The sequence below is a fragment of the Caloenas nicobarica genome, chromosome 16, assembly GCF_036013445.1.
Source record: "Caloenas nicobarica isolate bCalNic1 chromosome 16, bCalNic1.hap1, whole genome shotgun sequence".
In the NCBI taxonomy this organism is placed as follows: domain Eukaryota; kingdom Metazoa; phylum Chordata; class Aves; order Columbiformes; family Columbidae; genus Caloenas; species Caloenas nicobarica.
The window spans coordinates 4,510,149-4,538,051 of record NC_088260.1 but is presented as its reverse complement, the minus strand read 5'-3'; the positions used below and the strand labels follow the sequence as shown (position 1 = coordinate 4,538,051).

General features: G+C 40.5%; 1 protein-coding gene across 5 annotated transcripts in view; it reads left to right on the top strand.

The window, feature by feature from the left end:
• The first annotated feature begins 10,889 nt into the window (after positions 1 to 10,889).
• The window catches only part of IFT81 (intraflagellar transport 81), a 43,233-nt gene continuing 26,219 nt past the window's right edge, over positions 10,890 to 27,903 (top strand). For 2 of the 5 annotated variants that reach the window (XR_010607104.1, XM_065646718.1), the window contains exons 1-10: positions 10,910 to 11,442; positions 12,223 to 12,326; positions 12,927 to 13,107; positions 16,012 to 16,101; positions 17,157 to 17,222; positions 17,541 to 17,651; positions 18,911 to 18,995; positions 24,050 to 24,213; positions 25,628 to 25,723; positions 27,624 to 27,770. Coding sequence is in view for 4 of the 5 variants with exons in the window: in XM_065646718.1 (XP_065502790.1) it covers positions 11,299 to 11,442; positions 12,223 to 12,326; positions 12,927 to 13,107; positions 16,012 to 16,101; positions 17,157 to 17,222; positions 17,541 to 17,651; positions 18,911 to 18,995; positions 24,050 to 24,213; positions 25,628 to 25,723; positions 27,624 to 27,770 (1,188 nt within the window). In the remaining variant the exon portion in view is untranslated. Of the gene's footprint in view, positions 11,443 to 12,222; positions 12,327 to 12,926; positions 13,108 to 16,011; positions 16,102 to 17,156; positions 17,223 to 17,540; positions 17,652 to 18,910; positions 18,996 to 24,049; positions 24,214 to 25,627; positions 25,724 to 27,623; positions 27,771 to 27,903 lie in introns of all 5 variants that reach the window. The other 3 variants (XM_065646719.1, XM_065646721.1, XM_065646720.1) reach the window with 3 other exon arrangements.

Sequence of the window (27,903 nt, the reverse complement as noted above, 5' to 3'; positions counted from 1 at the left end):
CATCCTCACACCAAGACGTAACGTGCAGCCAGACCAGGGCAAGGTCAGAGCATCTGCCTGCAAAAGAGAGGAGAAGCAACGTAAAACTGCCACCCTCCCATCCGCAATGAGCAAATCCTTTATTTATCCTCTTGCAGAATTAATCTTTGCTATAACAGCAGAGATCTGCACCACCTAATTCATGCATCTTCCACCTGGTGCTGAGCTGCACAACACAGTGCTTATTTTAGAAATATCACCATAACACTCATAATAGCAGGTAAATCATTAGAAAGAGATGAAGCGAACTGACGAACTAGCAATGGGAATTTCAGACAGTATGAAACTCTTAAAAGAGACTTTGAGTCAGCTATAAATTAGTAAAACACTCTATCACAAAACCAGTCAAAACTGTAAGAACCAAAACAAGGGGGGAGAGGATAAGGAAAAACATATACAAATGTGGAAGGAGATTAAAATCACAATCTTAAGTGAATATTCAGTGTAATGCTTTCCAAAAGGAAAGTCGGTTAATGTGTCAGAACAGGAATGCACTAATGCCAACTGTAATCTTTTCCCACTCTAGATATATAAGATGCTACAATATGAATGTTAATACAATTAATGCATGTTACAACTGAAGATAAAATACAGCTGGCATAATCTGCCAGCAATAGATCTTAAACAATATGTGGGAAACGGAAACGACAAACTGCCGGGTGGGCTCAGGAAGAACAAAGCTCAGTTGAAAGGAGTGCAGAATATCCATGTTACAATCCTTCTTACCTTGTTTCTACAAAAATAGATGTCTAAGTATGACAAAAAGAACTGAAAAGGTGTTGGAGCAGAGATTAATCTGCCCTGAATTTGCTGCTCCTCGGCTGTATTCTGGCCTAATGCATCAAAGCAACTCGTGCTGTGCCAAGTTCAGTAGGAGGAGGTGTAGGAGGCAAAGCTGGTTTGAAGCTAAGAGCGACCAGGAAGCCAAAGTCCAGCATTACAACTTCAATGAGTATGAATGAAATGCCCAAAAATATTACACGAAGATGATAAAAGTACTTTTCATTGTAATTCCTGAGTTCAAGCTAAAAGGAGTGATACAAAGAGAACAGCTGGGCTTTTCAGAAGATGCTTTGTCTGAGTCACTGAAATAATCTAAACCAAACCAGTTTAATGTGGACAGACTGCGAGGCCTTCAACAGCGAGTTATGAAACTACATGTTCAGTGGCCTCTTTCTAGAGTCTCTTGATCCAGGACTGCAGGAAGGTGATGAGGCTGGGGGAGAAAAAGTGCTCATGACCACATTTTCAAGTGATACCTCTTTGGAGTTCCTTCAGGGGTCATGCTTGGAGATGACTCCTGGCTCCATCTCATTTTCAGGGTGCTGGTCATCTCCTGACCCAGCTGGGATTCTGGTACACACCAGTGCAAAGGCAGGAGGCCTGGAACCTCCCACTAAAATGTAGCCTTAAGAATTCACTCCAGAGCCTAAATTTCCAAACTACGTGCAGCGACTCACAAAATGAAGCAAAGGCAGAAGCAAGCACTTTAGCTCAAGGTATTTGTTCCTCTATGCTAAGCAGCTGGCAATTGTGCCTCTCCAAAGACAGCATACGAGAATTCAGCTGTACTATAGAAAATTTTGGGAAGTCACATGCTTTCTTCTCTTCTTTTTTTTCTTTAAAAAGGTCCATCAAAGAAAACAAAGGTTAAACGTCCAAGGTGAGTCACAGCGTGAGTTCAAGTTGTGCTACGTCCTCATTCCATCTTAAAACCAACATAGTTGTTGGCTGCTTTGGAATAGGTATCTCTAATTTTCCACCTGCAGCAGCTTGGGATGACAGTTCTGTCTTACAGATCAAAACAGCCAAAGCGCCAGTGAATGTATTGCTTGGAAATGAAGTGATGCGGCTGGTTGTCGATATTGCCCGTCCATCAAGTCCAGAAAGGGGTCTTTGGAGAGAAGCTGTGACCTTTCTTCAGGCTGTGACTGGACAGCACCAGCTGCTGCAATAAATGGGAGGATGTGATACATTGCCCTTATTTCTTTTGACAGCGGAGCTGCTTGTGGTGCCTGTGTGTTGGTTGGCATTTGCCAGAGCAGCACCACATTTGGCAGTCTGGGGAAGAGGCCCCTTGTCTGAGAGGTTGCTCCAGCTCGTATTTTTCATTGTTAATATCATGGTTTGACTCACTGGTGCACACTGGCTCGGATTCTCCATTATCATGGTTCTCGTTGGACTTGCTGGTACAGCAGCTGCCAGCATCACAGAATTTCACAAGGTGGCTCTGCAACAACAATCCCCAACATAAATTAAAGAAAACAGATTTGCTGCTTCATCCAACTGCAGAGAGAATTTACAACAGTGATCCTCACCATTGGGTTTTTCATTTGACACAGCACAATAGGGATAATGATGATATATCAGCAGATCTGGAGGAGGACTTTCTGTGTTGCCAACGCCCACCCTAATGAAATCGAATCAACACCTCGCAAGTTGTTTCAACACCAACGCACTCCCTCTGGCACATACCCACCACAGGAGAGCAGCAATTTTTAGCTGACTCTAGAAAATACATCCTCTGGTCACAGGACCTATTAACTTGAAGTGGACAATAGGAATTTAGTTTTAGCCCCTCAGAATGTAATCTGGAAATGTGGGGGTGGCAGAAATTGTTAAGGAAGTGAATTTTCCCTAGGTTTCCCATAGTAGAGACTCAGGCACAGATTCCAGAAATTCTTCTTAAACAAATAATTTATTTGCAAGATAAGAGCACAGAGCAGCTCAAGCTGGGTGCCTCCTGAAGAGGGACCTCGAATAAAGACAACCTTAGGCAATTACACCCTCACAATCTAAGTTTCCCACCCTTTGTGCATCAGTTCAGATACTCACAGATCACTCTGTCATTGTTAATCAACATTTGTTTTATACTTGGTTGCCTGTTCAAGTACCAAAAGAGTGAACTGTTTAAGAGGGTATGTCTGGTGTAAATGACATCAGTTCAGCCCTCTGCTTTCTAGCATCTTCAGGTACTCATTCAGATGACAGAGACCAAAAACTGTACTTTCGAATAAATCTTGATTCAGTCAACTATGGGGTTACCCAGATGGAAGAAGAACACTTTGTTATTTTATTTGTGTTAATTGCCTTGGGAAACTCACAAGTTTAGGTAGTTTCAAGCCTCAATTGCCATATGGTGGAATATGCCCAAATTATTCTGTGTGTTAGCTCCCAAAATACTTGGAAATTTCTAGGCTTTTTGACAGAGAAATAAAATCTTCTGCAATACAAGCATGCTCATTTGGAAGATGACCAAGATGATACATCTATACAACTGCAGTAACTGCAGGTTAAAGACATGACAAGAAAAGTGAAAAAGGAGAATCAAACGTCTTGTCATTCCAAGTCATCATTCCCCGCATCTCGTCACCTCTTTACTTCAATTCAGAAAACATGCTACTTGCCTCAGATAACATTTTTTACCTGCAGTGGAATCCAGGCTTTATTTTTTTGTCATCAAGGTGATAGAAACCATATCTGGACTGCAGTCATAAAACCAGCTGTCCAAGTTACGGTCCCAGTTAATCTCAATGGCAACGATTCCTCCCTAGAAACAGCCACAGCAAGTTCAGGCACTAGCGCTGTGATTGCTGCCTGTGCTAAGCTGGTGCTAAAGTCAGCAGAGACTCTACCACATCTCTACTGACACACTAACTCATTAGCAGCATTTGCCAATCAAGCAGTCTTCTATGGAAGTGACTTAATTACATGAGCTAGAAGCTGCCATTCATTCCGGCCTTTCCCATCTTCTATTTCTCTTCGTGAGTGTCTACCATGAGCTCTATCGTGAGCATCTTCTATAGCAAGTCAATGAATGAGACTTTATTGCAAACCAAATTAACGTTTATGGATGCTACCTGGACATGAAAATCACTGATGAGTTTCAGTGCATAATAGTCAAGACATTAATAATATATGTTAATTTTAAAACAACTAAAAATGAATGAATCTATAATGCGAAACTGTCCATAATTCATCCACTGGGAAACATCTGGAATCAGATCCAAAGCGCTCTGAAAATGGTGCTGTAAACACCTATCCTTCAGCCAGCTAATCTGACAACTGTGCCCTGCCTTGGGCAGAAATGAACAATCAAAAATACAAGAATCTTCTTGCCAACACGCAATGGCTTTGTTCAGCTCCTGCCAGAACTCACGGGAAGGAAAAGGAGGCCTCCTGTATCGCTCATGAAATTTACCTTTCAAAGGAATTTGGACAATAAAGACAATCATGGGTGTAACCAAAGCCCAACACTGCTACCTCAGTATCTCAACCAGACAGCAAAACTTCCTGGGCTCTGACCTTGGTCTTGTTTTGTTCTGGTAGAAAATAAACAGCTTTGTTTTTTAGTGATTCCTCAGTTTTTTCTTGCCAATGGAATTTGTGAAGGAACTTTATACACCAGAGACTTGCATCAAACCTCTCATCCATCATTTTTGGTCCCTGGTAGTGACCGACTGCTGGCACTTTAGAGGAAGGTTAGGAAACACAACAAATTGTGTCAACTGTGTGATGTAATTAAAAGCAAAATTCCCTCTGTAACATATGCAGCAGCGAGCCTACACAGTGTGACATTTCAAAATGACTGGCAGTCACTGAAACTTTATAAAAAAACCCTAGGATTTCATTAACTCAGGAAGCCTATACATATCTTTCCCGGATGGTGTATGAACAATTACAGCCTTCCTGTTGTTGGACAAAGCCTTTTTGAGATCACAACTCTGTCCACAGGAGAAGGGAATCGCAATTCCTTTAAAGAGCTGAAAAAAAGTCAGCAGAAGGAGCTGTAGGAGGCATTGTGGGCTCTGAGGGGACCTGGCAGTGCAAAAACTGTTCGGTCTCTGCAGAATAGCCTGAATTGGGGAAAAGATGGGATATATGCACAGAATCACGCTTCTATCTTTTAAAAGCAGTGAGATAATAAAAGTGATAATTGACCTAGTTTGTTACACGTATTTCAAAGCTGGTTGAGAGGAGCTAAAATTTATTATCATTGGCTTTTTTAGAGTATAATTTCCATCATTTCAGCTGAAATCAATTCTTTTATAAAATGTTTTCATGCTTTGGCTGATACAGAATAGAAATATTAACACTTTCACCTTGGAACACTGTACAGTCATGAGGTTACAAAAAAAGATGGCTATGAGACCTCTTCATCCTGCTCTCGAGGTCACAGCAGTGTTGTACCACAGAGTCTTTAGTCTCCCAGAGGTTTCTTCAGCTCACTATTACAGATTGCCAGCACTGAGGTTTTCACCATCTACCTAGAGAGGACTGTTCCTCAGCCTGAGGTGAACCCCAAACACCAGCTTGAAGCACAACGTACAACCAGTCCACCCCTAGAATTCTGCGAGGTGAGAGAAACACAACTGTGATAAATGAACCCACAAAGAACTTTGACACCATCAAGCCCTAAGCCTTGCAGAAGAAAACCCTAAGTTAGGAAACTTTATTTCTGTCACAGATTAAATCTGTCTTACATTGATGCATTTTCCTTGACATTTGAATTAATGAGCCAAATGCCTCTCGTGAATTCAAGATGAGCCTGTGACATCTAAAACTGTTTCTGGCCCTTCAGGTGCCATTTGTGAAACACCAATTAACAGGGTTTGATGTAATCCAAAAACTTTCACCCATGCTGTGTTGCTGTGTACCTAGACTTTGACTTTTTCTGTCACAAATGGTAGTGTCCTTAACTTCCCAGGGTGACTACTTTTGTGCTCCAAAAACCCTGGCCTAATGTTTTCACTTCCTCACAAATTGAATGTGTTAAAAGGAGAAAGGACGCCTGTTTTTAAGCTGACAAGAAAGTCATCTAGCTCATCCAGCTCACAAAAAGCACTCTCAACTTGGAAAAACTATTGTGTGTTCAGAAGATACCTTCCACAGAAAGTGATATAAAAGGTTTGCTTTGAAAAACAAGCCACAAGAGCTGACACCATTGCCGTTTAGCAACAGACTGTTCTGGGGTGGGATAAAATAGTATCTGAAGAACACAAATACAAAGGAACTGATCAATGTTCCTTTATTTATATCGTCTCTTACAATAGCATTTCAGCCTTTTGCTTCTGGAGAACAGTGCTCTGGGATAACCATGTTGTTGGAAACTTGGCAGTGGGAACCCAGCTCTGAGCAGCAGTAGGTGGGTATAGTACCTTTGGAAGGCAACTTGAATTTCCTGCAGACTTGATTCTTTGTGAGATTGGGATCAGTGCGCTCAATGTCCTGGCTTGCTGCCCTCCCATGAGAACGAAACCAACTTCATGAACTTCGGCAGACTTTGTTCAGCAAACACTTATCACTAAGAACAGTCTTAGTTTGGCAGCAAAGAGGAAAATCTGCCCTTTAGAGGCAATCAATTATTGCATATTCCTAAAACATCTTATTGTTTTTGAAATCTGCTGCAAGGAGCAACTCACCATTTAATCTGACCCTGAATAGGAGACTCTACAGAGCAGGCTCTAATCTCAGAAACACTGGTGTAAACCTGAGATTGTTTGGTGGAGTTACTTTGGATTTTTCAGACAAGGAACAAAACCAGACAGCATGACAAGAAACAAAATTGCAAGTGTTTTTTAGAGGAAGCTTAGTTAACTCTGTCCAAGCAACCCCACCTTATTAGATAACATCCTATGCCACACTCCCACCACAAAGTTCCCACAACCACATCCATCTTCCAAGAATGGTCTAACACCAGACCAATGATCTTGTTTGCTGCCACAAATCTCAAAGCCCTGAAAGCCAAGCTGGTGCAAAATACACTCAAAAACTCAAAGCCCTGAAAGCCAGACAACCCCTAATAGAAGAAACACTTGCTCACGTACAACACGGCATTCCATCACTGTGATAACTCAGGCTTTTGGGTCAGCAATGGCTGCAGAGATCTCCAGCTTCTTATCTCACATCACATGGGACACCATGCTACTTGGTCTTAGACTGGTTTTGTATCAGGTCATGGGATAAAAAGGGAGTGACATGGCACAAACCTTGGCTGCAGCCGCTCCAACTCCACAGAACTATGCACAAGTTGGAGCTGGTCTGTGTGCTGTGAGCCAGCTGTTTGCAGCTGGTCCAGGGGGTCACGGAGCAGGTATGAGGCCACTGTCTGACACTGCAAACATGGGAGGTGGAGCTGTAAAGACGTGGAGCAGTAAATCTCAGGCTCAAAGTCTGAAAGACAAGAAGTTTGGATGAGAATCCATTAGACTCAGATTAAAAGGATCAGGGTCCTCTCTCTTGCAACAGAAGACCCACATAGAGGCACAAAATATACAAACGCTGCAACACAGATCTAATGCTTTCCTTCCAGCCCTTTAGTACTTTAAATCACCTAGGATGTTACCTATGGCTATAGCAATGACAAAACATTCAGCACCAGACAGAGTTCTTGTCTGACAGTATTGTTGTAAAAGCCTTAGCACACAGGAACGAATTACATTCTGCACAAACAGCCTTAACGTTTCGAGGCATCAGTGATCACTCCTCAGGCTTTTGCTGACCACAGACCATACTGCTATGGTTGGTATTAGTGACCCTTCCGCAAGCAAAATCCTGCTACGTAGTAAGAACGGCAGAAGCTGCAGGTGGGAACCAGAAACAGATCTGTGATGCATTTAGGTGCTAGAATAGCCACAAAGAAATTGCTTTTCAATGTAACACACTCAGACCTACGTGTATGTACACATAACAAAATATTGATAATAAAAGAGACAAACAGAAGGGCTCAGATTGCATAAGAAAAACAGAATTAAGTGTTGTATTTTCTTTCTCAATGCTCTTGTTTTCACATTAACATCTTCCATCTGTTTGGGATCTGACCTCAGCAGCTCAGCTGGATGTATTCATCCTCTTGCCCATGATGTTCCCTTATAAGGCAAACTCTGCCCACGGAACACAATTTTGATTTGCTCAGGTTTTGTTCCACTGATTTGCTGGCCTCTGTGGTTCAGGTCTCTCTTAGTTTTGCAAGGCAGTCATCCACGCAGCAGCTATAAAGGGAGGAGAAAGTCAGGAGGGAGTAGCGAAGCCGTTCTAAAGAGCAGATCTAAAGAGCTCTGGATAGTTTATTTGCAGGCTCCATTCTCTTTCTTCGGCATGTTGCCTCTGCATGATGCCTTTTCAATTAGCAGCCTGCATAAGCCTTTCCCAAGTAAAATAAAACATAAGCCTTATCCTTAGGAAACTTTGCTCAAAACCCTGTATCACTCTCCATGCAAACTAGCCTGGGAATTTGGTAAATGCCCCCACATACAACAAATATATATGAACGCTGACCTTTGATTCTGTAAGGCTTGATCCAGATACCACGTCACCCCAACTAAGATAACTTAAGCCAAGTTAAGAATCAAATAAATATCTCAGCTGCTTCCTGTAATATTTCCCCAAGGCTGCACTAAAAGCTCTCATCTCTTTGTGAAGATTCTGTTGTGATATGGAAGTCAAGACACTGAGCTAAATCTTAATTATGTTTTAACATGAAGTTTGAAAATTCTGACACCACTACAGACTATAAATATCAAGCAGCAGGTGGGCAGCCTGGGGGAGCATTACGGCTACATTGGGCTGCACGTACAAACAGCACAAAACTGTTGGAAGAAAGTATCATGAAAACATCCAACTTCAAGGACAACACAGGATCCCCCACAATCTCCAAGTTGGGAAGTCCCATTCAACTGGGCTCTGATGTCTGATTGTTGCTCCTGCCTTCAATCAACTGAGCTTTCAAACAGGCCAGCAAGCTGGAGCTCAGCCAGTCCAGTTCTCATGACGTCTGTCACCAAGGTCTCCTTCCCCAAGAGTCAGAACAACCAGACTTCATGGCTTTCCACCATGACAGACCGAAACAATCTCACCATCTTTTTTACTTCTTATCTTGGCATTTTCTAAAGTTTTCAGACATCCTTCCTCTTCTTTATCTGTTGCCTCTTTGATGTTACACACACATGAGAAGAGGGGATGGGACCTTTGCTTCTTGGAAGGTAGAGGGACTGAAACAGTCTGATGTAACGGGAGAATCTCAGAGCAGCCGCCTCCCACCATGCCCAGCACAGCACTGTGGGCACCATGGCTCTCTTCCCTGCACCGAGGTCTGACGAAAGGACGTGTATCAGTATTTACAGAAACAGTTCCTCAAGGTCAAGGGATGGACCCACATCCACCACTTCCTATAACCTATTAATGTGGTCTACACGGCGCAGACCTGGCCCCCAGCATCTCCACAGGAAACACTGTTTTCATTTGCGCTCTCTGTACATTCTACATGCTCAAAATACTCATCCGAAGAAAAGCGTAATTGATACCAGGAAAGCATGTCAAGGGAAAGCAGATCTCTTCTGGGAACTCGTAGGTGAATACGATTCCTAAAGGTCAGTATACAGGCTGAAAGCACAAAGGAAACATGATCTAGTTTTAAAGTTCAAATCCAGGAGTCAGGAGACTTGGATTATGTTCCTGGCTCTACCATGGCTTTCGTGCACAATCACAAGCAACCCAGCCATCCCCTCTGTAACTTTGTTAAATGCTGGGACACCAATAGAGTGTCACTTTTCAGGCTTCCCACGAAGACCTGTAAATTAGTATTTTATGAAGCATTTTCTGTTCCTCAGAAAGAAAAAAGGAGCTAACCTAAGATAGACGCAGTGCTTAGAATTGCAAAGTATTACATTTATGATTGCTATTTACTGAGGCAAATTCTGCAGTGATTTACAACCTGTGCATTTCAATTGGCATCAATTTAATATGACTCACTGCATATTTTAATCCATCATCTGTGGACTCACATGGGATTCTAAGACTTTCCAAGAAGCTAATTGCAATAGCAGAGGCTTCAAATCCCACCTATTTAAGGTCTAAGCATGGGTTATGAAAGATCTGCAAAAAAACCCCTTGCAGATAGAGATATCCATTTCACAAACAAGTTCATTTTATTATATAGTTTATTCTGATTGATTGGTATTTTTGAAGCTCCTGTCGTTGCAGATTTAGCATAGCTATCACTACATATTTATTACTACTTTGAGGCACACAAACAACTGATGTTCCACCCTGAGGGTGTAAATTTGCCATTTGCCCCTAAGGAAGCCTGGGCGCAGGACAAGCATTCCCGTTTCACAAGGATCCTCTGTGCATCTTTCCATTTCAAAGAAATGAAGTAACCATTCCCCTGCTAGGTACATCAGCCACACCTGACACCTCTTTATGCTGTCAAAGACTGCCAGAAATCTTAATTGGGTAACCGCACCAATCTGTTTGTACATCTCCTACACACGCGACAACAGCCTCCCTCTCACGAAACCGCAAAGCTAAGTATACACTTCAAAGGGTGAACCTCCAACCTATTTCCGCCGCTCCTTGCATCAAGAGCACTTGTGCTGTGAAGAAGCTCCAGGAGAGACTCGGCCTGTGGCGTGTAGGGCCCAGCATCACCCACACGGCCGAGCAGCCCCGGCCCTGCCCCACTGCAGCCAACCCGCCTCATGTCTGGCACTGCCGCTGCCGTTCCTCACGCCATGGGGTGCCCTCTGCTCAGGAGCTGGGGGTAAAAATACCAATTCCTGCCCAAATCGGGGCGGGAATGGGGGGGGGGGGGAACGGGACTGAGCTTCACACCGGGCTGGCGAAGCGGCGCAGCGGGACGGGCTGAGCAGGACAGGCCGCGACGCCGCCGGGAGGCCTCCCGGTGCGGTCTGCTCCGCGCTGCCGCCTCTCAGGCCTCGGTGGGCTGCGAGGGCAGCGAAACGTGACAGGAGGAGGCGCGGACCCAACCTCCGCCGGGAGAGCCCGGCCCGCGCCTGCCCGGCCGGCCCCGCCGCCGCTCTGCGCATGCGCCGGCGCCCCCTCGCTCGGGCCCGTTTCCAGCCGTTCCGGCGCGTTGGCAGAAGCGCGCGGTAGCGTCGGAAGTGACGCCATTGCCCTGGCCTGGCAACCGTTACCAGGGTAACCGGGAGGCGCGCGCGGGGGGCGCGGGACGAGGCCGCGGCGTCGCATCGAGCGGGGGCGGCCCCGGCGGGCCCGGCAGCCGGGGGGGGCCCGGGCGCCCCCTCCGCGGTCCCTGTGAGGGGCCGGCCCTTCCTTCGGAGGCCGCGAAGGGGCTGAGGGGGCGGCCGGGCTGGGCCCCGCCGAGCCCGGTGCCAGCCAAGCGCCTCCGGGCTGCCGTGGGCCTAGCTGAGGTGGTGCCTTCACCCGCCCTCAGCTCCCAGCGAGGCCTTCGGGCATCTCGTCTGTCTTTTTCTGCAGAGGTTTTTCCAGGACACCATTATGGGTGATCAAATCCAGTTCATTGTTGAGAAACTCAATCAGGAGCCCTTCAGGAAGAACTACAATTTAATCACGTTTGACTCCTTAGAGTCAGTGCAGCTGTTGCAGCTGCTCAATGATGTTCTGGGGGAGATTGACCCAAAGGTAAGGAAGGCAATCAGACCTGCTCACACCTGTGTAATTACAAACATTTTAAATCGGCTTGATGCAGAAATTTGCTTTTATTTAGATCTGGCTCTGTATAATCTTGTGGCATGTTTGGTTTACCAAAATAGCTTATATGAATCTTCCTGGAAATAAATATGCCTGGCAAGAATCCTTTCTGTCTATACATTTACATGTTTTTAGCAAACCAGCAAATATTTCTTGGGCCAGGGATACTGCATCCCTGTCTCCTAGAGGCTGGTGACTGCATTTTTTTCATTGGCATATAGATCTTGGTTCATACTGACAACCACTGTGTTCTTAAGTCAAAAGTCAGGCTGTGCCTTGCACACATAGACAGGGCAGGAACTGACCAAGAACTGAACTTCGTGACTTAGCTGTTGCAATTGATATTGAATCTCTCTCATTGAGCTACCAAAAGTGTGTGTCAGATCAGAAGGGATCATTCGTACATCTGGGGCGCAGATACATGTGTCTTGGTGTGCTTGGATATCGGACTTCCTTGGTGGATGTAATTGATTTGTCTGCATAGATGAGGTCCCATGAGCAGGGAAAATGTATTCCTAGGGTAAATTTAGAGAGAAAAATCCATTAGAAGAGAATTGAAATCTGGTGACTAAAAGGATGTTCTGTATGAAGCATCTCACATCATTGACATATCACGTCATAAATGGATACAGTCAATTGCTTTAGTGTTGCTAGTTAATGTGACTTGGACAAACAGTGGATAATTAATTTTTTTTTTCTTTTACTATTTAGCATGCTGTTGACATTAGAGAGGAGCTACCAGAACAAACAGGTAAAAGAATGTTGAGTCTTCTTGGCATCCTTAAATACAAACCTCCAGGAAGCATATCGGACTTGTGAGTATCTTTTGGTCTACAAATCACTGTAAAACCTTTTACAGCTTATACAGTAACAACCTTTAATTCAGTAGCTGTGTGTATTTTTGACCCCGACTATCCCAGTGGGTATGTGTAAGGCCTCTCCCTATAGAATATGGTATAGCTGGTGGCAGCAGGAGAATGTCCCGGCTGCAGCAGCTGCTATTGCCGACTCAGCCAGGAGAGGGTGCGGCGTGACTGGCAGGGTCTGTCCCTGTCCCGTCCCCCCAGACCAGCTGTCCCAGGCCAGGTTACCCCCTCCTGCCCCAGGTAATAACCCAGAAAACCTCCACTCTTCCCACATTGCCTTCACTCCCGAAGAATATCGCAAAAAAGGAAGAGTTGTTTTTGCTGGCTTTATCCTTTTGGTGTGTCTTGGGGTTTTTATCTGTCTCAAAATAGCAGAATCGGGATCCTAAATAGCAAACTGGCATCGTGAGTGTTTTCTCTTTTAACAGAATTAATAAAATCATTAGGCAAGTGGAGAGGGAATGTCAAAGTATTGCAAATTGTTTGTTCCAAGCCAGTGTTCTTTAGTTTGAGATTTATTGGTATTTTTTTGTTGTTTTTTTCATATAGGAGTGCGTTTCGCCAGGGGTTAGTTACTGGAAGCAAATCTGTAATTCATCCTGTCTTACATTGGCTTCTTCAGAGGACCAATGAGCTCAAGAAAAGAGCTTACCTGGCACGTTTCTTAGTAAAACTGGAAGTGCCAGCAGAGTTCCTACACGATGATACTGTGGCTGACATCAACAAACAGGTACCGTTTTTCATGAATGCCAACGTTTTACGTTAATTAATTAGAGTGCTAATAGGAGGAGGGATAAATGAATTGGCAAGTTACTGTTGAGATATGTGTTCAAGTGAGTTATGTTAAGAGCATATTGGAATCAAAGATTCATAATAAGAAATACGTCTTGTCCACCTTTCTTTCAATAACCCTGAAATTAATAGGTAGCATTGAATTAAAAGGTTTTATGCCCATTAAGTACTGGGTACTCAATAATGTTCAGAGCCAAGTTGGCTAAGACAGATTTTTATTTCTTAATTTTTAAACTCTTTCTTTTTTTTCCTGTGATCTACGACATGGATATTTTTAACTTTATAAATTACCACTTCAAACTAGTCCAGAAAATGTTATGACCAAACGTCAGTGTCTCCTAATTGTCAATTGATTGTGTAGTATTTAGCGCCTAATATTTGTATTTGCCTTATCTCCCTTCTGCTTCAACTATTTATTTTTTTGTGAATAAGTAAAAAATTTCTTTTTTCCAGGCTGATATTCCTACTTGTCATGTTCCCACTTCTTTTGTGAGCACTAAATGTTGATTTTAGGTAGTCAGAGTGGGTGGGTTTGAAATATAAAGCTTAAAAGTGAACCCAAGTTATGTTTTTAGATCTGTATTATCTGAGGTACGTATTTACCTAAGTTTTATCCAGTTTTCTGTGCCTTTTCTTGTGTATAGTGACTTCAAAATCACAGTGGCTTGGAATGTTTGTACCAGGTAACTCAGTTTATTAACTGTGCACCAGTAAAGCTGTTTTGTCTGACTGAAGCTTGACTAAGCCTTTTTTTTTTTTGTTTTGTTTCCACTAATAATATTGGATTTATAACTTGGAATAACTAAGCAGAAGTAGCAAAGAGAGAAAGGAATGCAGATTGTATGTTTTTTCAGTATGTCACAGTCTTAATATGGATAAATATCCAGCTCCATTATTTCCATTACGTAAGATGTGTTCCTTTTTGAGATTACAGTAATATAACCATCTTATTAAACTAAAATCCTGCTGATTAATTCAAAACAGAAGCTGAGGTAATATATCGCCTCAATGTAATTTAACATTGCAATGCAAATATTTAGATACTAATTAATTAAAGAATTTAGCCTAAATTAGTTGGATAATACAGGCTTGCAATGGAGTCTTTTAAGAGAAACATTTCAAACATGAGAATTTGGGAATCTTAGAACATGGTCAAGTTTTATGGGTGCATTGAATCAAGCTCAAATGTACTTTTGTAAATTATTTAAATAAGATACTTGGAGTACTTGCCTCCTTCCCAATTGTGTTGTGATTTGGACATCAGATTGGCTGCAGTATATAATTTAAAAAGTAAGCAAATTCAGGCATAAATCTAGTTGTCTGGTTTTCAGCGAGTTGCCCCCAGGTGCCAGGAATCTTTTTTTTTTTCTGCCACAGAACCTGGGTGTTCTTTGGTCATTTGAGTGTGTCACTTATTTTGGGTACACATGGGGTTGCTGCAGCTTTTCCTTGGTGAAAGTGAGAGACCTTCCCTTCATTATCATCTGGCAAACTGAGCTATGCCCATGTTTGAATCTTACCATTAGTCTTGAAACGTTGTGTCCCAGTAAGGAAAGGACTTTACTAAATTCCCCTTTGGAAAGACACAGAGAATCCACACACAGGAAAGCTGATGGACATCAGCAGTGGTGAATACAGTTGCTCAGAGACTACCTGCTATTTCATTTTTTCTTGAAGTACTTCTGTAATGCACAAGTGATACAACGCAGGCCAGTTGCATTTTTACTCCTACTTTTTTGTAACTCATTCTGCCTTGTCCAGCATGCACATACCTTATCATACCTTTATTTGCCATTTCACCAAGCTCTTTCTCTATTACCTTCTTCTCAGTAGACATTTCATTGCTATTTTTTGGAATTCATTCCAGCTTGTCAGTGTGTGTCTGATTTTGAAACAACCAGAAATGAACAGAGCATTCTAGATGCTGGTTCCCTAGGGATTTATAGAATAGAATTGCTGTTTCACTGCTCAGGGATATGATGCCTTTGTCTGAACTGGCCTTTGCCATTGCCATTTTGTGTTCAACATTCATATCAATTGCTCTTTCCAGGAAGTAAAAAATGACTTGATATTCTCTTTTTAGATTTTTCCATCTTACTGAATGGCAGTTTCTGTGGAGATTATCTTCCCTTAGATCTCAGCCTGCATTTCTCCAAGTTGAATCTAAATTTATTTCCTATCCATATTTCTAAACTCTTTCTGTCCCCTGTTATTTCTCTGCCCACACAGACTTTCACACTGCCTCTCAGTTTCAGATCACTGGTGGGCAATGTACTGGTGTGGAAGTAGCACAGTCTACTTCTCTCTATCTACTGAACTACATATATAATTCTCTATATTGTACTGAGGGCATGATTATGCAATGTGTCAAAACTATTTCTCACATGTTAAGTCAGGTGTGCTCTTGGACCACTTTGCTGGATTGAAGCTCAGTGCTCTATAAATTCAGGGCCCATTGCTTCGATCAAGCATGTTGTTAGATCAAGCTCTTCATTTTGGGGCTGATAAATTTATCTTATGTGATATACACAGATTTACAGTAAGAATAATTTGTTAATACAGCATTGTCGCTTTCAGATAACATCTTATCTTCCTGTGTTCTCTTGTATTGCAAGGGTAGAGGTGAAAATACTGAAAAAATCTTCAAATGGAAGATAATTCACTGTGGTTTTTTTATTTTTTGCTTTATATGTTGACAAGCTTTTGTGATGAAAAATGCCTTTAATACTTGTTCTCACCATATTTCTATTTCTATATTTAGTGTCTTTGTAGTAAAGCAACATGTTAATCTGAAAATCCTTAGACAGAGCTCTTTCTGAATGGTTTTTGTTTCATTTTATAGTATGAAGAACTGATGGAATCATTTAAAAACCTACATAAGGAGTGCGAGCAGCTCAAAACATCTGGTTTATCTACTGCAGAAATAAAAAGGGTAAAAAAATCTGAGAAAATTGTGCAAGTTTTGTTTAGGTTTTTTTTTAATGTTTATTTTTGTTGGTTTTGTAGGCTCATTGCAGTGTATAAGTTGCACAGGTCGGAGCTGGCATGCACTGCAGCTGCCTTTTTGAAACGGTTCTCTGTTGGCAAACATTAGAAAGTCCTCGTTCATGCTGAGATCTGAGCTTTCTGAAGCAGATTGGGAGACGAGGCTGCCAAGACTCTGTTCAGCATGATTTTCAAATATTAGAACTCCCTTTCCTCTGAATGCAAACTGATATGAAGCCTTTTGCTTTAATGATACAGGGTAATAATTTCAGAGAGTGTTGAATGAGTTAAGAGCTTAAGTCAACAAAAATGATGATTCCGCGTGGCTAAGGTGTTAAGTAAAGCTATTTGCCCTTTTCCCGCAAAATATTTGTGTGTACAGCTTTCTGGTAAGACATATAGAAGTTAAGCAGATGTTGAGATAAAGTCTAAATTTGGAGAATTTATTTCCCTTTCTCTCATAGCTTATTGATCTTTGGAGTCCTGATGTTGTAAAATAGGACTAAAGGAAAATAATAATCGCATACATGTTTTAGCATTAAAAGTGTTTCTTTTAACACAATTTTAATATAAAAAGTGGCAGCAAACATCGCTTGTGTGCAACTTCATGCAAGATTGTCTGCCAGGAAGTGGGTAATGGTGGTAGTATTAAGAACATATGTTAGACTGCATCAGGTGTTGAATTCATGCTGATTTTTGCTTGGTTGTTTCTCTTTATTTTTATTCTAGAGAAATCCACCTGCTTTTATTTTAAATGTTCCCAGGAATACTCAAGGATGCAGATGAAGGAATGTTAGCATAAAGAGAGTGGGAACTGTGGGGGAAGTAAGAGAGAGATTGGAACCCTGAATGTTCTGATCATAGATCAATAAAATTATAACCGCTTCAGTGTATTTGGAGAAGAATTCTGATTTTCATATTAATTTGGACAGCATTTAGCCCAATCCATAATTTATTGTAAATAAATTAACATTCTTTTATCTATTTTTTTCTGCTTTTTAGGATATCAGTGCAATGGAAGAGGAGAAAGATCAACTCGTCAAACGCGTAGAGCGCCTTAAGAAGCGGGTAATAAGAAAAGTAACACTCTTACATTTCAGTGTCATCATCTTTGGCTTGCAACTCTGATTTTGGAATGCAAACAAGGATTAAGATAAACACACTGTATGTCTAGGAAGGAATCGAATAACTAATTGACCCACAGGGAATCTCCCCAGGCGTTAGTCCAGAGCTTTCAAGAATCTTGAGTCCAGCACTTCGCTGTCATTTCTGAGTAGTAACATGTATGGAGAGGAAGTGCTAAGTGGGCTTGTGAGACATGTGATCTCTTTAATGTATTTCTCAACTATTTGACAGTAACATGCACTATTTATCCACTTGCTGTAGGTGGAGACAGTACAAAATCATCAACGAATGCTTGAAATAGCAAGACAGCTTCGCTTAGAAAAAGAGAGAGAAGAATCTTTGGCTCAACAGAAACAAGAACAGAAAAATCAGGTACTGACATAAAAGCATACCTGTTAAAATAAATAGTTGTTGACATTTGTTTGGGAATCCTGTTTAAAAAAAGCACATCAGGAACAACAGTACAGAGTTTCTCCCAATGTCAGAAAATTAAATCACCATTAAAAATATAAATATTTATGTACATTTTAAGGGAAGAGGCTTGATCCGTCAAGTACTGAACACCTCATGCAAGGTACTTGGCTGCCTCGGCTGCCACTGACATCATTTAACAGTCACAGGACATGTTCCATGATTTACTATTGTAGCACCCAAAGAGAATTCTTTATATTTACAGTAGCGATCAAATGTTTCCTTAGTTTGATTTGTATCTCTGTGCATCTGCACTAAGATTTCAGGGGCTGCAGAACACAGCAAGTACCTCAGCTTTTCACTGGGTGGGGGGAACACATATTGAGAGGCAACCTTGGGATTTTGGTCCCCAAGTTTGACAGGGGGACTGTCAAACTTCCAGGAAGCACTGGAAGCAGCTGACATCTGAACATAAGGCTGGGTTTTATTTCTGACCTATGGTGTAAAACCGAGGTGCAGTGTCATATTGTTACATCACGTCACCAAATTCTCTAACGAGAACTTCAACACTGTATTAAAAGGGGGAAAACCCCCAGATTTCTAGTATTGCAGTCCATATCTGGATGTGGAATCAACGTGAATCAGCAGGCTTTCAAGCTGTTGGGTCTTTGCTTGAACCTGAGCGAGATCACAAGTAAAATGTATGTGGTGTCCAGCTAATTCCAGTTCTTAGTACACATCTCTCTAAATCATAAAAATGCTAATCAGCTGGGTGTCGTTGGCAGCAAGCTTTCCATGTGCTCTCCAGTTGGACAGCGGATTGCTGGAACAACTTGGCTGCATTGAAATGCTGCAGTATAAGCATAGTTATCTGCTGCAATCCTGATTCTTGTGGTCTTTTTTTTTCTGTTGTTCTTCTAATGTTCAAGCTACTCATGTTTTCGGTTGAAAATTGTATAATGAATTTCCTCCATAGAGAAAATATCACTTGGGAGTACAAGAATATTTTCTTTAATTAACACTAGACAATATCAAGTAAACCCAGGCCGATTGTTGAAAATTTGTTTTGGCACATTCCCTTGTGAAACAGATAATCACCAGATGCTTATAGCTACCATTTTTTTAATCTTTGGGATTATTTTTTATACTCTTTTGGTTTAATTGTTTGAATACGTATTTCAAAGGAATGAGCTTATGTGTGTCTGATTCTCTCTCCGAAGTTGTTCCATGCGGAGCAGAGACTGCAAAGAGCACAGCTGCAGCTGAAGGAGATGCATCATGCAGTAGTGGATTCAAAACCTGAAAGTAAGTAGTTATCTCTAAAAGCTGGGGGTTGACACTTCTCTTTTGGAAATGAAATCAAAACTGGATGGCTGTCAGTAATATGGTAGTGCCAAAAAGCATATACAAACTTAAGAAAATCTAAAGAAAGAAATAATTTGTGTTCTAAAGGCCCAAGTCATAGTCCTAGTTTTCAAAGTACGTTTAATATTCCAGTTGCGTCACATAACTGCTTCGGCAGCTGTTTTGAGTTAGGGATTTTTTTTTTCAGTCACCACCACACTGTGTTGTTATTACTTTGTAATTTTACTTTAATTTTTTTACGATGCTCATCAGCCACTGAACCACAAATGGAACTAAAAGAGTATTCTGAACTATCTTCTTTACTCAAAGGGACCTGCAGTGGATTTTATAACTGTTCCATTTTCGCAGTAGCTATCAGAGAGTTTATACAGCGAAGCTGTGTCAACATTTCTATTTCAGTTCCTGGGTTTTTTTAAGGCCAATGGAAACTTGATGGGTTCAGTTCACAGAAGTGAAGGTAACATAATAAAAAGCCAGTAAATATGCCATTTCATCACTGAGATGAAAATAAAGATAAAGTTAACATATTTGATTTCCTTATCTTGACTCCTGCTTGTAAGGGAAAAAAAGTGTTTAGATGTTCCGAAGAAAAACTTGGAGTCATTACTTAAGAAAGCTTCTGTTGAAATTTTGCCCAAACAAAGTCTAAAGGACTAAGCCTTGTAATTGCTTTTCCCCACAGTAGTTACAAAGACACTACCTGTAGTGGCGATTGCAGAATGCCAGTTGGGTTTTTTAAATAATTGAAATTAGGTGGCCACAGTACACTGAATAGGATTCCATTTATTTTAAAAGCTTTGTTGGTCTACAGTTAGCACCATTTATTTTATTTTAAAAGCTCCCTTTGACTGCAGTTTGGTACCTCAGCTGCCTACTTGGATCAGTTTAGCTCGTGTGCTGACAATTCAGCGCCTGGTCGGTAGGTGTGATTTTCACTGGGAGGTGGATACTTGCCTGTAAAAGAATTTTCTTCCATTTTTAATACTTCAGGTGTTTTTACTTCCAAAGCAGGATAAAATGATAAAAGTTGTTAATGAGTCAAAGCTTTTTTGTTTGTCTTACAGATGCATCCTCCTTTGATTACTTCATCTTCTAATTAATTTAGGATGAAGTACTTTAAAGAAATGTAAAGGAACTCTTTAAGGAACGCAACTAGCACATATTCATGGGTATCATTAACATGCAATTAGCATCAGTCTGCTTTAGCTGTGCCAGGAAAATACAGGTTATTGTTAGTAGGTTTTTAATGCCTAGAAATATAATATTTATAAGACTTTGTATCACGAAAACCAGTTGACTGTTATGAGATGTTTTGTAGACTAATTAATCATACTGTTTTCCACAGTACACTCCTTCCCTGTGTATTAACTTCAGAATTACTCAGTATGTTTGACTGCACAGAGGCAGTTGCTGCAGGTAGTGTCAAGTAACACAAATTTGCAGTTTCTGTTTTGTTGTTGTTCTGGATGTGAATAGTATTTTTATTAACACTGACCAGTAGTTTGAATAACCTGGCTCATGGTTTCTCAGCATGGTTGCCATCTTTTTGCTTTGAATATCTCTGCTGGAACAAACACAAACTGTTAAATGCCAAGAAGCGAACCAAATTACTGAAGTTCTTGATCTCTGTCCATTTTAGAGAACATGATTGTTCACTGTATTGGCAGAAATATGAAGTGGATGACTAGCTTGAAAATATTGATTAAAATAACGTCTTAAGATGATTGTTGTTGATAAACGGTGAAATGTCAGAGGAATTGCTTTGTACAGATGTCTATTCTATGTCCTTCTGAACACTTGATAAAAAATAGAAATTTAGGATACTATTATTTAAGTATTCCATTTGAATGAAAACATTAACATTTTTCTTTCCCTAAAATTCTGAGTTTAGATGATCTCCAACACCGCAGACCACATTACAATTAAAGTTATAGATGTATTTGGTAAAGGGGAATGGCTTAGGTGGAACTTTATTTCCATCTTTAAATGATTTTATTTCTCATAAAGTCACTGTCAATTCATGCAATGTCAGAGGTAAAGCGCTTTTAAGCTAACTTGATATCTTTGGGAATACAAGTCTGTTTGTGATATTAAACAAAGCGTTGGCCAGTAGTCTATGAAATGAGTGCTCCTCTTTCTTTTTTTTTTTTTCCTTTTTAAAAAAATCCGTTGTTGTTGCAAATGCTTTTGGTGTAGGATGCACAATTGGTAACCTGTAGAGGGAAAAGAAGCGGGAATCTGAGTGCAAGGTGATTTGAGGTTTAGATCCATTAAGAGAATTATGTAGAGAAAGTTCCCTCTTGTCTACATGACGGGGCAAGCACTAAGAAACACTTTCTCCCATCTCTCTCTTCGTGATAATAATAATAAAAAAATTTGAATGGAAAACATGAGGAGTTGCTCTTAATAGCTCTTCACGTGTAAATATGTGGTTGGCAGAACCTTGCTAAAATAACCTTAGGGCACAGAGCCAGACTTTCTGTGCAGCTTACGTATGTAGATTCTGTAACCATAAGTCAAAGTTAAAACATTAAAAACAGCATTTCTGTGTGTAATGGAAAGATTTAAAGTATGTCTGCTTTTCTTTCCTCTAGCCTGGGAATTTGAAAAAAGAATGTTTTTCACGAAAAAAAAAACCCTAAACCAAAAGCTGCTCTATGTTTGGTTTTTCGTTTTGTTTTTTTAAGGTTCTGTTAAGCAGCAAAAATAGCTCTTAGGTAGTTACTTCTCCATATGTTGAACCATACAGCAGGGAAAATATACCTGAAGTATTTAGGAAAGAAACTACATTAGTCATGAAGGATGTTGACATCATCTAGTCTTTCCCCATCGAGACGTCAAGTTTTAACTCGCTTCATTCTTGTTGCACCACCGAGAGTGAGCAGGATGCAGAACCAGAACCAGTCAGTGTTTGCAAGAAGCCAGTAGGAGCTCTGAGGTTATCTGAGAAATAAATCCAAATTGTGATCAAGGTTATATACCCTGTGAAGTCAGTGGGTCCCCACTCTTGTGAAAGCAACTGTTTAGGTGTGGTTATTTCCTGGGTTTAGTGTCCTATCTATGACAAATTATTCGGGAATGTAGATTTTTATAAGAAAACAGGAGTCATACAAGAAATTAAATATAGGCTATATGTGCAGATTGTTTTTTGGCTACTAAGAGGAAAACAAGAAATTAGTTTGATTAAATTGTTAATATTTAATATCAGAATAATTTAATCAATATCGCTTTGATTTCCCCACCAAAGACCTAGGTTATAAATACCAAATTAGAAGCTGTGTTCCCAGTCAGTTCTGAGGTGATGATTGAGCTCACAATGTATGTGGGAAGCTTCGCTGCCTTTGCAGAGGTAGTAGATTCCTAGTGAGACATTAAAATGTCCCTCCTGCCCAGCTCCGCCGTGGGCTGAGGAAGATCGGAATCAAGTTCTTCTGGAAGAAAGAAGTGGGAATTCTCTCCCAGCGAGTCCAAGTGTTGCTCAGGCAGAGCTGTAGAGACGAGTACCTGCTGGCTGTTGCACGCACGGGCTAACGCCGCTCACCGTTCTGAAACCAGGGCTGGTGCTGTTTGATTTGCACGAGATAAATGACCTTTCCACAGAGAGGAAAAGGACGTGTGCTAGTGTTGCTTTTCATAAACACAGAAATCATCGAACTAAACTGCTGGAAAAGAGGAATTCCTGCTCGGTTTTAGTTTGCGTTGACTTTGTTAGCAACGCTGCTTTCCCTGGGGTCTGTTTTCTTTCTTCCAGTTCTTGAGGCTTTCTCAGGAACTCAGAACGGCAGCTGAACCAAGTAGAGGACCTATCAGGACGGTTTTTCTAGAGGTAAACAGTGTCAGAATAACGAGGGTCTCTTTTTCTAGGCTTCTATTTCACTTTGTTCTGACCTCCTCCTTTTGTCAGTCAGTGGTACGGTCAGCAGGTGTTTTAGCTTGAGAACTAAAAACTCTGCTCTCCTTTCCCATCTCTGTTTCGGCAACATCAGCTGCACTATTGTGTCTCTGGACTCAAGCTTTTCTCTGCTTGCGCAGCATATGAGAGAGACAGAGATTGTGAATGTCTTGTTTTCCTTGGCATTTCATGACAATTCCATATTCTCCCAAATATGGAGAGAAAACCCTCATCCTCTAAAAAAACACCCAACTCTAGCAAGTAGTTTTAAAAAGTACCTAGAATACTTACGTTTTAGACATCTGGATCATGAAAAATATTCTGAAATACCTATTTCCACTCTCATCTGACATGTAACTTCCAAATCTTACTGTAATCCTTGGCACAGGTGTCTCGGAGGAGTAATTGCACTGAAGTGCCTGTTGTCAGTGGAAGACAGTGTAATGTAATTTAAATAGATGCTTTATTTGATTCTGTCGCATTTTTCTAGCTGTGTATTGTTCTTATCTGCATGTATCTCTGTTTATTTATAAATTATCTGTTAAGGAGGCTAAATTACTCTCCCTAGCAAGAGCCAGGTTATCATAAGCGCAATAATACACAGTGCATCAGGCTTGTGTGGAGCAAAACTTAGAAATGGGGTTGCTTTTCTCAACAGAATTTTTGACATTCCTCAGCAATTCCTTCTTGTTTTTTCTATTTTATTATTATTTTCAGCATTCTCAGTCTGTATACTGTCCTGAAATTGAATGCTTGTTCTTACAAGAAAAAATAGTCCACTGTTTACAGAGAGGCAATTTATAAGTGTTCCAGCAATGAAAAAGACCCTTAAAGTAGGCATAAACTAAATTGTGCTCATTTTAAGGCGTTTTTAGTTGCCAGATTGAAGTTTTATTTTAAGGAAGAATTTCCAAGGATCATCCAGGTTAAAAAATCTTTATCAAGTAACTACCTGTTTCTTTGAGCGTAGAAAAGAAGACTCAAATGTTATGCTGTTGTTATTGTAATCTGCTGCTAAATACATCAATGTATTGGTGAAATCAAGCTTAATTAACTGCTGCGTTACTTTTATAGACGCACACTGATTTAATTCATTTTTAAGGTTTAATGAAGAAACTAGAAGAGGAGATAAATTTCAATTCATACCTGGTTACTGAGAAAATACCCAGAGAGCTTGAAAGTAAGAAGAATTCAGCATATTTCTTACAGAAGGTGGTTTCAGAGCCAGCTATGAGTCAATCTGATCTCAGTGTAATTGAAATCAAGGTAAGTTGACCAAGGTCACACTTTGTGTTCTGTAGCATAGCCTAAGGTTCTTGTACACTGTAGGTTTCTTATCCTTGAGAAAATATTTAAATCCCAAAGGAACATCCCTTCAGTTTTAAAGGAAAAGAAGATATGTTAATCACTAAATGCAAACTCTCAGATAAGTTTTTTGTTTGTCTATTTTTAACAAAACAAAACACAAAACAAACAATCAAACCAAACCAAACCAAACCCTGTCCTTCAAGGTCTTTTTTTTTCTCTTTCTCCATGAGGCAACCTTTTAATTTGTTGTATTTTGGAAGCAAGTTCTTCTTAATAGATAATAAAAACATGTACTATACTTGGCTGTTATCGCAGCACAGCCTTAGCATTCTTTTAAAAGTCAATCTTCTATTATCTCAGTGCCTTAAAAAGGAGCCGAATTGCATCAAGCATGTTACTATCCTGCATTTTAAAATACATAAACCAGGAATTTATTCACAGAAGGGAATTCTTATGCTGTCTTCAAATTCAAGCCTGTTTTAGCTTTTGTAAAGGAGTAGAATTTACAGGAGATTTTTTTTTTCTGGTGTTGGAGTATTTTTAGTCCTATCGAGCACTTTATTTGAAATACTTAGCTCTCAAAGCACACGGGTATTGCTCACAGAAATATTCGGGTAATTCCCAGCACTGGACCTGCGTTATGTTTTGACTTCATTGGCTTTCAGCACATATTTACACCGCTCGCTTATCAGCACTCATCTAGTTAGCAGAGAATTCAAGGAAGGTTGCTAGGGCTGTGGTTTCCATGGCTGATGAGAGTCCCAGTGTAGCATTAAGCCAGGACTGGAAAAGCTGTGCTCAGCACTCTCAGTTTGGGTTTCCAGATGCAGTGGGCTCTAAAGCTCCAGCCAGAGTAAAGATCAACAGTTTGAGACTTTGGACAAACAAGTGGATTTTGCAGCAGTACAAAGAAGGTACCATAGAGCTGGAATGTTCACGGTCTGTGACTCTTCAAAGTATTGGTGAAACTTGATGTCACTTAGTCTTTATTTGCTCCCCTTTAAGCTTCTGATAATGGTTGAGTGAAGAGGAATTTTAGTTAATATTGATAAAATTACACATTGTATGTGGCAACATCAGTCTCTTTTCTGGCTGTACCAATTCACACGCGTTTTCTCTCCATGTACGCCGCTTTACTTCATTTTCAGGGCCAACGTCACGCTCCTGCCTTATCATAAAGGCACAGAACTGGAAATCCAAAAACAGCCTCTTCCTGGCCAACACTTAATGACTCATTGAGTTTTTTGGGTTTGTTTCTCTGCTTTAAAAATGGAACTAGCTGAATTGTGAATCTGGTTTGCAAAGCATTTAATACTTGGAGAAGACAAAGAAATAAAGCTCCATTTCCTTAGTTTTCTACTCTGTCTTGCAGATAAATGAAGTAAATGCACAAATTAATCAGCTTATTGAGAAAAAAATGATGAAGTATGAGCCAATCGATAGTAAATTTTCCATGTATCGCCAACAGGTAAGAAGGAACAAAATATATTTTAAGCAGAAGCAGCAGAGTAATATCAGTCATAGATTATATACTGATGTTTTTCTTTAATTTATTTAGCATAAATTGGTAGAAATATATCATGACGGAGGACAAAAAGGAAATAAATAGCTGTTGAGCATATGTGTGTTTAGGGCTGAGTCAAACAATTGCTTGTTTGGTGCTGCCCTTCAGCTGCATCACAGGAATTCTGGAAAGATGGTTTTGGAGGAGCTGTTTTGGTAAAGCTCCAGCCGTGGACCGATTCTTACAAGGCAGCACGTGGGCTGACTGCAGCCCCTGGCTGTGACGCTGCCTGTCCGTTGGATCCCTTGCTTGTGTTTGACCCCACGCTATAACATTTTTCCCATTACATCTATTAAGAAGGTATTCCTTTTTTTTTTTTTAATATTTTTATTTTTCATCCTGAGGCTATAAAATAGTCTTTCTATAAAATAAGCTGTCTGGTCTAGTCTTAGCAAATTCACAAGTTATAAAAAGGATTTATGGACTCTGAGATTTTCAGAGCTTACGCAGAAATACGAGCGATTTCTCTTCCAGGCAACCTGCACTGCCGCTAATTTTATTGACGATTTTCATGATGATGCTTGTGGTGACAGTTTAAAAAATAAAAAGGCTTAGATAAAAAGTATCAGTGGGAGGCAAAACATTGTGATAAAATCCATGATACAGTTCGATCAGATACACAATATGAAATGCACCATTTTGTTTAGTGAGAGATGCTTTTCTTCCCAGAGAAAAGCTACGTAATGTGCTGGTAACAAAGGCCGACTGGCTTGTGATAGAATTCTGTTCCATGGAGGAACACACGTTGTTCTGCTAGGGACTGGTTTCTGTTTCGCAAAATAATATATATATTGTACCGCAATTTGTCACTGCAGAGATCTCATGAAGCAAAGAGCTGAGATACCACCCCAGCAGAATTCTGTTAGATGTAATTTTAGAAATAAAGCTGATCCTTTTAACCTAGTCAGAGTGTATTTTGCTTCGTTTTTTCTTAATTTTTCCCTTGCATATGAAGAAACCAACCATGCCTCCAAGTTCATGCGCGTGCTTCTAAATAAATGCGTTATTTTAAAGTATTTTTAAATAGTATACTTTGGCAAGATAAAACTGTTTGGGTTTCCCCCCCCACCCCGAACTAATGTATACTTATGTTCCCAAAGCTGCTAGCTTCTGGTCAAATGTTAGGTACTCTTTGATATTCTGCCTTGTATAAAATATTATAATTTAAATGCTTTATTTTCTAGACTCAAAAGAAGAGAGAATAATCTGTAATCTACACTATTTCTGCACTGTATTGCTTTATTCATCGTCTTCTAGCTATTTGCCAAGATTTAGTGGCTCGGTTCTGCTGTTAGTATAACATATTTCTGTAGGTTGGAGTAGGTTGGAGTTATAAAAATCTGTATTATGACATTCGTGAAATCTTGGATAACTTTTCAGTTAAGCCATGTTGGTGTATCTTACATATGCACATAAGCGACTAAGAAGAAATGGAGCAGCTAAAATGCCTACCTTTTTTTTCAATGAAAATGGAAAAATGAGGTGAAGAAATGTAAATGTAAAATGTATCAACATGAATCTGGGAGAAAAGGGTATGCCTGAAATTTCAGCTGTACTGAAGAAATTTGGGGGTCTGCCATCAACTTCAGTGAAGTTGTGGTTTAACCCACTGTATATAACGTGTGATTGATGCTTTTTTCTGCAGAGAGATGTGCTCACATTTCGTAATGTAACTCAGTTTCTGATGGTTAAAACGTGGTTTCAGTGGTGCAATGACTGAAACGTAATGGATTACATTTTACTAATTGTTAAACAAGGCAATTTTTATTTCACTTCTCCATATGCATTTGTAATTACTGTGCAGGCATCTATAATTTCCCGGAAAAAGGAAGCCAAGGCAGAAGAACTTCAGGCCGCCAGAGAAGAGTTGTCCGGCACGGAGCGGCAGATGCTGCACAAGACCAGCCAGGCCCACGAGCTGGAAGGCTCCGAAGTTCTGAAGGGGGATGAGGTACATGCGGGAACGGGGTGTACGGAACAGGGAATTCCTAAGAGGTGGATCGAGTTTTGTTAACTCACCATTTCCTTTTAATTTCACGTGACAATAACCGATTCTACAGCATCTTATCCATTTTTATAGTATG